The sequence below is a fragment of the Cavia porcellus genome, unplaced genomic scaffold (assembly GCF_034190915.1).
Source record: "Cavia porcellus strain 051 isolate PalLab524CR breed Dunkin Hartley unplaced genomic scaffold, mCavPor4.1 scaffold_1, whole genome shotgun sequence".
NCBI lineage: Eukaryota > Metazoa > Chordata > Mammalia > Rodentia > Caviidae > Cavia > Cavia porcellus.
The window spans coordinates 66,789,580-66,800,939 of NW_026947484.1; the positions used below are offsets into that span (position 1 = coordinate 66,789,580).

At 44.5% G+C, this 11,360-nt stretch overlaps 1 protein-coding gene across 6 annotated transcripts in view; it reads right to left on the bottom strand.

Moving 5' to 3' along the window:
- The window catches only part of Cep78 (centrosomal protein 78), a 35,943-nt gene extending 25,808 nt beyond the window's left edge, over positions 1–10,135 (bottom strand). For 3 of the 6 annotated variants that reach the window (XM_063249519.1, XM_063249513.1, XM_063249512.1), the window contains exons 1-4: positions 9,698–10,134; positions 4,903–5,075; positions 4,742–4,814; positions 3,684–3,787 (exon numbers count right to left, since the gene is read on the bottom strand). In XM_063249519.1, coding sequence (XP_063105589.1) covers positions 3,684–3,787; positions 4,742–4,814; positions 4,903–5,075; positions 9,698–9,950 — 603 coding nt within the window. In that variant the 5' untranslated portion in view covers positions 9,951–10,134. Of the gene's footprint in view, positions 1–3,683; positions 3,788–4,741; positions 4,815–4,902; positions 5,076–7,382 lie in introns of all 6 variants that reach the window. The other 3 variants (XM_063249524.1, XM_063249518.1, XM_063249526.1) reach the window with 2 other exon arrangements.
- Positions 10,136–11,360: the final 1,225 nt, after the last annotated feature.

Here is an 11,360-nt window from a genome sequence, read left to right on the forward strand (position 1 = left end):
CTTTAGGACAGGCAGAGGCCTAGAAAAGGCAAGGTCACTCCGACATACTTTAGGAAACTAAGGGTTTGAAGTTAACCACAGGTATGCCTTGCAAACACATTGTGATCATTTTCCTAAACTGTACTCAGAACGTTTTGGTAACATGGAGACTGACTTTAAGTATTTTCCTTTCTTCTGTGCACAGTACTGGGGATTGAACCCATGACCTCATGCATATTGGCCATCTGCTCTACCACTGATACATCTCCAACCCTAAACACTGATTTTAAGAGAAAAATATATTATTAGATTCTTAACAAAAGTCTTCAATCTCCTGTGACAGTCTGAAAGAAAAAATTATTAGGCATATTTTGTACTAAGAATAACTACACAAAAGTAACAAAAGGAAGTAACAGCAAACACACAGAGCCTACTAAGTGCTGGGCATGCTATTAGACAGAGGAGCTTATCTGATCTCAGAAGGATGGGTGGAGTATGTTTCTACATACGTATTTTACAGAAGAGGTTAAATAATTTGACCTTGGTCATAAGCTGTTACACGGGAGAGCTAGGGTTTCAGCCCACACCATGGCCTTCATGAGCCACACTCTCGACTAGTATCTACCCAAGGGTGAGAGGATTTGCTCTGGAAAGGTCCAAAAATAAACATTTTCAGCATTGTGGGTGAGGCAGTTTCTTTTACAAGCCTTCAGCTTTCCTGGATTAGAGTAAAAGTAACCATAGTTACCATGTAAACAACTGGCTATGTTCCAAAAAAACTTTTATTTACAAAAGTAGGTGATGAGCTTGATTTCAGCCACAAACCAGTCTGTCTATCTCTGCTATTTACAAACTGCAAAAAAGGTTTCAGGGCCAGGGAATTCTCTCAGTGGCATAAGCACCTGCCTGGCAAGTGTGAGGTCATGAGTTCGTAAAGATTTCAGATCAAATTAAGTCATTTAAGGCCCAAATACAGTAATTATAAAAACCACAAGTTGTTGAATGATCAGCACAATTATGTTTTTAAAAACATTATTTATAAAATATAGTGATTTCTGATTACATGTTACAGCAGTTAAAAGGGGTCTGAGTCATTTAGGTAAGGTGCAGACTGTAACAGCATGTTTTAGTGCCATAATAACTTTCAGTAACTAAAACACAGAAGCACCCTTCCTAACGCATGCCGTTCCAACTGTTCCCCAAAAGCTCGCCGTACTGAAGGCCTGGTTGCCAGTTGAGCATTGGGAAGGCCAGAGGATGAAAAGGAGCCTGATCCCCTGATAAGGATCATCTATTAATTAGCTCAAAGCGTCTTAGGGAAGATTCCTGAAGAATGAACGGTACACTGGCTGTGGGAGGTGGGGAATGCCGGGAACCAGGTGCTGATGTGGCTTTGACAGCTGTACCCTGTCCCCCAGCCCTTGCAGGACTGTGCTCTCATTCTCTACTTCGCGACCACCTTGAACTGAACAGCCTCCTCCACCCACGTTCACTGCCATGTTCTGCCCTGCCTTGGTCCAAAGTAACCAAGCCAGCAGACAATGGACTGAAACTGAGAGCCACAGGAACCGTACCTCCACTGAATTGTTATTCTCAAGTGCTCTGTCCAGGACAGAAAGCTGGTTAACAAGGAAAACTCGTGATGAGAGTGGGACACTGCTAGCAATGTACCTGATCATGTGCTTCAGCAGCCTTTCGGACTGGTTTGTGAGAAGCTGCCAACTGCTGTAAGCAGCTTAATGGACAATTCTGTTGTGAGCTGGAAAAGAGAATTCTGCAAGGAGCATGGACAGTAATATGTGCTCAGAAGCTCTGCACAGCATGAGGACCCTACTGGGAAGTGGGTCCTCATTCCAGCAGAGAAACTGTCTACCTCTGGTCTATGCGTGGGCACCTTGCGTGAGTACACATTAAAGGTGATACAGTAGTTATCGGGCAGAGGAAATTTCAAGGCAGTATAGAATTCAGGTAGTGGCATGGGTGTGGCTTACACAGACTTACTGTGAGACTCGTAAGCAAAGCAGAATGGAAAGATGTGAAAACTTGCACTTTGGATAGAAGTACATGTGTTGCTGTTGGAGAGATTAGTGACATTAAAATACGCCAAGTACCAAGCTTGGGACAACAGGAAAAATATCTGGAAGGACTCTTAGGAATTGGCAGAAGGGAGCTCTGGAGTACCTGCCTGCACAGAACCACCTAGGAGTTGTTTCCCTAGGATTCACTTTACTATGTCCCACATCCAGGCACTCAGAAGCCCCTGCAGCTATGGTACAAGGAGTCCTAGCTACTGCTTGAGCTGGTATAGGAGGGACGGGGTCACAGAGCTTACACAAAGATTTAAAAGGAAGGCTTGAGAGGCCAGGCAATGTGTGGCATGGCTGGTGTCCCCACAGCACCCCCAAGACAAGAGATGTGTGAAGCTATGACAATGAAACAAAACTACAGCAGAGACCCCAGAAGTTACAGATGCTAGTAACGTGGACTATCGGCCAAGGCAAGCTTTGGGCAGTGAGCAAAGCCAGCCCAAGAAATGCCATTTGGGCTGCAACCAGCAAGGCCATAAAGGGAGAGCTGGCCTGGCCTGCTGGAATGCACCGCACACCCCACATGCCCTGGATGCTGCACGTGGATGCTGATGTACTCTGTGCCTGTCCCACTGCTGAGTGTTGGAAGTAGGTAACCTGCTTTTTGAATTTTGCATAGCTAAGAAGAAGAGAGTCAGAGACCTTGGACTCTGCAGTAATACAGGCACAGTTAAGACCTGGGGACCCTTAGGGATGGACTAAATGCATTTTGCATAATGAGACGGTCATGACTGTACCTTCAGAGGCTAGGATAGCATATTATAGTTTGGGCTTAAAATGTTCCCCAATCTATTTCAGGGTTCAGAAGTAAGACTCTGAGAAGATCAAGAGAGCTCTAACTTTATCAGTGGATTCAGCCGTAATGGATTCATAATTTGATGGCATTATTGGGAGGTGACAGAAACGGGATGGGGCCCAGCTGAAGGAACTGCGTCATGGGGACATGACATTGGCAACTGCATCTGGTACCCAGCCCTTTCCTCTTTTACGCTCCTCCCACTTTCTCTGCTTCCAGCATGCCATGACTTGAGTGGCCTCTTCCAACAGACGTTCCCACTGTGATGTTTGGACTTTCTGCAGGCCCAAAGCAACAGAGCTCACTGATCACACACTGAAACCATGAGCCAAAATAAAAATCATTTTATCACAAAGACAGAAAGCTAATACAATGCATTATACTTGAACACATTCACAATGGGGTTGTAATTTGTATTTCTTGTTGCTGGGCAGCTTGAATCACTACTGGAACATGCAAGACAGACCCACTGGGTGGCTTTTTATTCATTTTATTAGTAAAAAGACTAATAAAGCCTAGTACCAATAAAAAGGAAAAAGACCAAAAAAAAATAAAAAAAGACTAATAAAATGATTGGATCAAAAAGAGTGATTAGATCTGCTTATACCATCAGTGGTTCAAGCCTGTGGGAGTGTGGTAAATATCACAAGGATTACTTTTAGTGATTGAACCCAACTAAATAGTGGTCACATTCTTTTAATGAAACTAAAACTGAAAGCTCTATATGATCAAAAAGATAAAATAATTGCCACTTCACACAAAAGCATTAACGTGATTCCATCACAGTGACACATTTTCCCGATTGTGAACATACAAACTACCTTTAAGATCTTGGCTATGTGATCTGCTCCCTGCCACGTCACATTACACTCCGTGAAGTTGACTGTCTTAAGAGTGACAGAGTTCTTTATTCCTTGACAAATAACTAAAAGGAAAAAACATACACACACATAACAAGATGAAAAACTTAATTTGGCCAATCTTGGCTACCCATTTGTGTCTATCGTAGTTTACTATTGTATTTTTAACTTCTCAAGCAACTGGTACATTCAAAAATGTGTCTGTAACAAAGTGCTATTAGAGTGTACAACAACAGTTTAATTCTACTCAGATGCTAAAAGTGAACACTATAAATACTGCAAATTTACTCCTTTTCCACAGTAAAGTACTATATATATACTTTTTGTGATGAAAGAAAAACCTAAAAAGCGTAACTCTCTTTTCATTTCCAAAGACAGACCTCAACAATTTTAAGTGTCCACTATAAATTATACCAGATGCTACACTGCTATATTAGAACACTACCACACTGGGCAATTGCAGACAGAGAATCTTGAACTCTGTCTGTTCTCTCAAATTAAAATGCGGGCTTCCGTACAATGGACACACACTAATTACTCAGGACCCAATCACAGCCACCCTCTGTGATCACTTTCATGACTTTCCCCTCATCAGAGTTAGCTGAACTTCTAAACGTACCTGTAGTACTATGCATATATTCTAGCTTAGAACACGCTACACTGCACTGAAAGTGTACTACTAATGTTCTACTTATTTAGCTCTAGTTTTTCTCTTTACATCTTGCCTATCCCATAAACATTTCACCTTAGAAAGTGAGCACACACAAAAAACATGAGAATACTAAGCAGTACATATTTGTGTGATATGTGGCTTAATACACCTGAAATAAAGCTAATTCAGAGTATCGGCATGATCAGCTTTCAGAACAAGTGCGAACAGACCAAGGTTTGAACGAGCAGAGGAGGAAAACCAGCTAGAGGCAGCAGGCAGGGAAGGACATGGACAGGGATTAGCGTGGCATGCAGGCAAATACCAGACTGCTCTAATGGGATGAGAATTAAACAAGATTTAAACTCACTTTCCAAGCCTCCATCTCCAATTGGGCAATGTGCAAGAGACAGGTGCACCAAAGAAGTAGATTTATTCAATCCCTTAATAAAGGAAAAAATTTAAAAATTTGTTGAATATTTCCCCCCCAAGTAACTCGAATGTCTGCAGGTCCCATGGGAGAAGGCTTACCTTTATCAAAATAGTTAAATCTCTCTCTCTCAGGACTAGCCCATTTAGCGCCAGGTTCCTCAGCATGCTTGACACGCTTAAACAGCCTTTAAGAGCTTTACATAGCTGGAAGGTCATATCTTTGGATCTTATCGCAGGCACCCGGCTTCTGCAAACCTTACTTACGTTAGAACCTAAAGCAGAGTTATTGTAAGGTTAGTGATCTCAAGTACAGTTTATCAAGAAGCATCTGCTCAGAGCTTAGGAATACAACTGAACCAGGCCCTCAAAGTCCTTCTAAGGACAGACACCTGGTAACGTCAACCCACGTGGCATATGGAAACACAAACCATGCACATTCTTATACAGGCAAACAAGCTGTGCCCTAGGCATGGCTTCAAGAGAACCAGGAACCCAGAAAGATGCAAATGGGGCCAGACAGAGTGATGCGCCCACTCTGTTGGGGGAGAGTGGCCTGTGTGAAAGCATCCCAGCCTGACACCTGCGAATAGTGCAGGTGAGATAATATTATTCCACATGCCCAGAGGAGAACTGGAAATGGAGAGAAGGATGCTGAAGAAAGCCCAGGAGGAGGGAGGATCCGTCAACTGATGCAGACCAGAACTGATGCTGGCACGGTGAGCTGCCCTGGAAGGCTGGGGAAAGATGCCCTACTGCTAGAGCCTGCCCTGAAGACAAGGATAGGAAAAGGCACCTGTTTCGCAAAAGAGCAGACCAAAAGGCCCTTCCTCTGGGCTAAGTATGGCACACTGCGCGCAGCTCAGATTCCTGTGTTCCTGTGAGGGCGCAGGCTGTGCTCTGTGCGTGACTCACTTCAAGCACTACTGTAAGTTTGGTGTTATCCTTTGTTTCACAGCACTGGGAATTAAGAACTTCTAAACGTACCTGTAGTACTATGCATATATGCATATACATCACACTGAACTACCTCCTCCAGCCCTTTTTAAATTTTTTTTAAAGAGAAAAATTCAAAACAATAGGATAGTAACAATAGGTAAATACAATGTGTACTGTTATCTTTAAATTAGCTACTCAAGAGTACAAAATACAGGCATTTACTTGTCTAAACAATATTAGCACAAATTTTTCTTTTCAATGAACAAAGAGAAATCAGTAGTGTAACTAACTCGACTATCTTGGATATACATATACGTATGTATATACATACGTATATGTATGTATATACATATACATACATATACATATATACACACATATATATACATACGTGTATATATATATACATACGTGTATGTATGTATGTATTTTTTTTTTAGTTTGGCCTTCCCATCCATTTCTCTTCCCTTTCCAACAATTTCTTACCATTTCATAATATCTATTGTACACTTTGGACCTTATTCATTTTTTCAGATTCTCACACTAGGGAAACAGTGCAGTGTTTCACATGAGTGTGATTTATTTCACTTTTGAGTTGGTCTTGGGTTGCATCCATTTACCTATAAAAGTCTCCAGTTTATCCTTTATGGCTGAGTAGTACTCAACTGTAGAAAAAAAAATCACATCTTTTTTATCTATTCCTCAGCTAATGGGCACTTGGGTTGTTTCCAAGATTAAACTATTACAAATTGTGCTGCCATAAACATGGGTACACATATGTCACTTTGGTATGATGTTTTTAATTCTTTTGGGAAGATACTCAGAAGGGGGATAGCTGGATCAAATGGAATCTCTAGTCTTACTTTTCTGAGCAATCTCCATACTGATTTTCACAGTGGTTGCACCAGTCTACACTCCCACCAAAGTGGAGAAGGGTTTCTTTTTCCCCACAGCCCCACCTCCAACATTTGTTATTTGTTGACTTCTTGATAACAGCCATTTTTTCTGAGGTGAGGTGAAATCTCAGTTGTCTTAATTTGCATCTCTCGAATGACCAATGATGGGTTGACCATTTTCTCATGTATTTATTTACTGTTTGTATTTCTTTATCTGAGAAGTATGTATTAATCTCAGATACTCATTTTTAGATTGGGTCAAGAACTTGGGAGGTCTCATTTCTTTGAGTTCTTTATGCCCAGCCCTTTTTCAGTTTTTCTTTTAAGAGAGAGCCTCTGGTTCCCAGATTGGGCTTGAACTTGAAATCCTCTTGCCTCAGCCTCCCAGAGTGCTAGGATTATAGATGTGCACCACAACCACACTTAAGTGTAATTTTTCACTTTAGAAAGGATCACTTGAACTGAAGTAGGCAGATGAACTAAAAGCAACTCAAGTAGGCAGATTTTGCAACTCAGTTCAGAGGAGGTAAACCCAGGGAGGCACTTTTGTGTGCAAAAGGTATTAAAGGATGAACAAGCACTGTTAAAAAGGTTTAATCTACAGCCCATACCTACTGGATGCAAGAGATAAAGAAGATTCAGCAAAGAATATACGAAGAGAACGGGCTGTAACACATTTTTCTTATATTCAGTGGAAAATACCAGTCAAGATAAGGATGCTTCCCTGGAGTCTAATTTTCCTCTCACCGCTCATTGCTTTTGATTTCTGTTATGATTATGATCCAGTCCCTCCAAGGGTACGGAACACATCTAACACCCGAGGCTGCAGCTACTTCTTTTTAGCAGGGTGTGCTGAGCGGTCCCTGCAGAAGGGGTCAAAGACAGTGGCGACCTTGGAGCCTAGGACGAGAGGTCAGGTTTTTAAACAAATCTGGCTGGCAACTTTCTGTCAGGATACAAACATATTCAAGTCCATCCATTTTTTACAAAACCCTTTCCTGTTTGTAATTCTCAGTCTTCAGGCCTCTCCCACCTTCACTTAGCCATCCTCCTGTCTCTGATCTGCACACTGGGACACATCAAGATGGCACCACAGAAGACCTCCTCACCACTACGCCTACTGTGCTGTCCTCCAAAGTGCCACTCAAGCCTACAGCCCTCCCTCTGCTAACTAGTCCTCTTCTTCAGCGTCTTGACTTTAACCCTTCACCTCCATTAGTCCAGTGGATTACAATTCAGCCTTTTTCCAATCTGAGCTGGCCTCCCATGCGAAGGTTACCATGAGCTCCAAAGCAGATTGCCCATCTCAACATCCTTCCGTGGCTTCTTGTGCCCTTCAGCAGAAACACCAATCTCCCTGACACCCTACTTGATCTGGCCTGCTCCCACCACACTGCTAGTCTGAACTGTTTGAAACCCTCAGTCTCAGTTCCCATCTGCCTGCCATAGTCTCTCTCCTCTTTCCAAGACTTCTGCTCAGACCGCTCCATCCCTTCATCTGGCTTCTGTACATTCTTTGAAGGATGGTGCCTCCCCCGAGAAACCTTTCCTGAGCCCCCTCAATTCCACATCCTGGCATGCTGCTTCCACAACAGGGGAGAGAAGGCTGTTTGCTAGCTGCCTCCCTCAGTCAGGAAGGATGCAGAACAAGCTCACTGATATGAGCAACCTGCTCTCATCTTCAGCATCCAGCAGAGTTGTTCTCATGCCTTTGTACAGGAAAGAACTGTAATTCAAGCAGTAACCTACCCCACCCAGATCAGAGTGTGAGCTCTAGAACTCAGGCTATCGGCTGCCTCCGATACCTGTGTGATTTCCTGAGATGACAACTCCTCTTAAAGAAACTAACAACTAAATTTAACTGAATTTACAAATACGGAATGCACAATGAGAATTAACTACATGAGATGTTTAAAAAAGTTGTCCCCGAATGGTAGAAGATGGAATGCCTTTTGTCTCCTCATATATGTATTTTTTCTTCCTTTTTTTTCTGCTTTAAACCTGTGATCCAGGGAGGAAGAGTAGATTCTACACCTACATTTGAAAAGGAAAAAAAACCAAACAAACAAATGGAGAAACAGCATTAAGAAATAGGATCGTGCATCCTAGTAGGTAATCTTAAATATAATCCCCCAAGAAGCAGAGTGGTCACAATCACTGTATATGGCAGGAAGTCTCAAGAGTCATGGTTGCTTCAGCCAACAGCCTAAAGGAATGGAGACTGAAGGGCCAGGAAGCGACTCTTCAAAATAGATCCAAAACATTGCTTTTGAAAAATCTGTCTCCACTTTGAAGCTAACACATTACTTTCTACATTCATCTCTTACCAAATCTTTTACGCTCATTTGACAGTTACTAATGAGAAAAGTTAAGCTTCTTTTGGTTCCCCTCTTATGTCCAGAATATTGTGCTAATTACTAGAAAGAACATTGTTTTGTCAAATATTGTGATTTACCAGTTTTTAAATAATCGAGAGGGTTTGTATTCCCAACTATATTACCCTATCCTTGTACACGCCATATACTTGTAAAGCACTTTACAAAATTTCTTCACCCGTATTTCTGAAAATAGAGGTTGAAATGCATTAATTTACTGTTTCCGTACTTCTATACCCGAAAATAAACACATCCAATAAAATATGTTAACATCTGCCCAATGTTTTAAGGTAGAAAAATCGATATTTAATTGATGACAATAATTATTTCTTGTGTTCTCTAGACACAATTTTTTTGTTCAAATAAGTCGTAAAAATGCTTTCTTATGCCCAATGCAGAAAGGCTCTCAAACTCCTAAGCACTCTGAGCATCCTGGACTCAGGGAATCCTTGCAATCAACACACAAAGTGGGTTGGGTCATAAGGGCCGTAACCATCAGAGTAACAAACCCCCGACACCTCAGCGACTCGCCCAGGGTCGCCCAGCCGGGGAGTAAGGTCGCAAGTCGCACGCCCAGGGCGCCGCACGCACGCAGCGCCAGGCACCGCTCCTAGGCCAGGGTGCCGCTGACACCTGAGCAGCCGCTTCGCGGCCCGCCCGAGGGCCCCGCAGGCGGGAACCACGAACCTGCTGCCCCAAGCCCCAACTGGAAGCTGCTCCTGATGCAGATGAGGGGCAGGTCTTTGTTGATCTTGAGGGTGCTCAGGAGCGGCGCCCAGTCCACCACGCGCAGGCGGTCGGCGTTGAAGTCCAGCACGCCCTCCCGCAGGCAGGCGCGCACGGCAGGCAGCGGCACCGAGTCCTGCAGCGCGCACAGGCACTCGTAGTGCGCGTAGAAGTCGGCCGCGCCGCATCGGTTCAGCTGCCCGGAGTCAATCATGGCGGGGTCCGCCACGCCCGCGACTCCCACAGCCGGCGGCTGCAGCCCACACCGTGTGCAGGAACAGCGAGCACCCGCTAGGCCGCCGCCTCCCGCCCGCCGCACCGGCCGTTGGCGCCCGCCTCAACGCGCTCCGCTCCGCTGGGCTGCGGTTCAAGCCGGCAACAGGTTCCGGCGGGGGCGGTGCGCGCAGACGTCAGCGCGCTGTGCGTCGGTGTCAGGCCACGCCTCCCAGACGGGGGTGTGGCCGGGGAGGGGGGAGTGGTCTGGGTGTAAGGGCGGGGGCGGGGGCGGGGGCGGGGCGGAGCGGGGCAGGAGGTGGGGCGGTGGCCTGACCAGCAGGGCATGCCTGGACAGGATGAGATCAGGGCTTCCTGATCGGTCTGAGCAAACAGAATGTACCTGATGAGGTCCTTGAATAACTCCTTAGTGACTATTTAATTCCTGCGACTCAACCATACTCTTGTAAAAAATTCAGGCAGATGGGAACTGACCCAAATCCGTATGCAGAATAAGGGGTGATTGAGTGATTTGTACTCAATCTAGAGCAGTGCAGAATATTAAAGAGAGCAGGCAAGTAGATAAGAAAAGAGTTTCGTAGTGGGGGCACGGAGGGAGTCACCACAGAGAGGCTGTGCTCTCTGCAGACAAAGGGCAGGTTCTGCCTCATATAGGCTCTGATGGGGGGAGGGCTCTGGCACTGAAGTGAGCTGATTTTATTTTGTGAGAGTTCAGGGGCTGGGGGGAGGGGGATTGGATAAAGCTTTACATACCTGAGCTTCGGCAGACCTTTGGGAAGGAGAAGCCATAGGGGCTTCTAGGAAGAAGGAGGTGTGCATTATCACAGCACAGCTTTTGAACCGTTGCCATAATGATTGTGCTGTCTCTGGGGAGTGGGGCGCGGGGAGGGGACCTAACAAGGGGCTCCCATTTTTTTCTTTTTTTTTTCCATTGGAATAGGTAACGATAGATTTTAGCTTAGCTTTATTTTCAAACGATATTGGTTTTTAATGCTAGTAGTCTGAGGATGTAGCTGTGCACTTGGGGTGACTCTCAAAGCAATCACCTGGTAATTTACAATACATACGGTCGATGTAATAGTTGTTGAAAAGGAAATTAGAAGCCACCCAGCAGTAGGGGAGTTCTAACTTATATGCATATTGTTCTTAATCGTAGCATTTAATTGTATATTAATGCGTTCCTTTTGGCATGAACACAGTGAACCCCGTTTTTGGACAATCTAAACTCCCGAGGAAGAGCAACCGCTTGCAGCAGCCCGAGGAGACTCCACTGGCTGAGGGCTGTGCTCATGTCTGTGCTAATTTCTGCAAAGCTCTCTGAATTTCGGTGTTCTCTACCTACCTCTTGATAGAACTGTGGAGGGAAGGAAAAGGAAGAGGACTGGCGGCG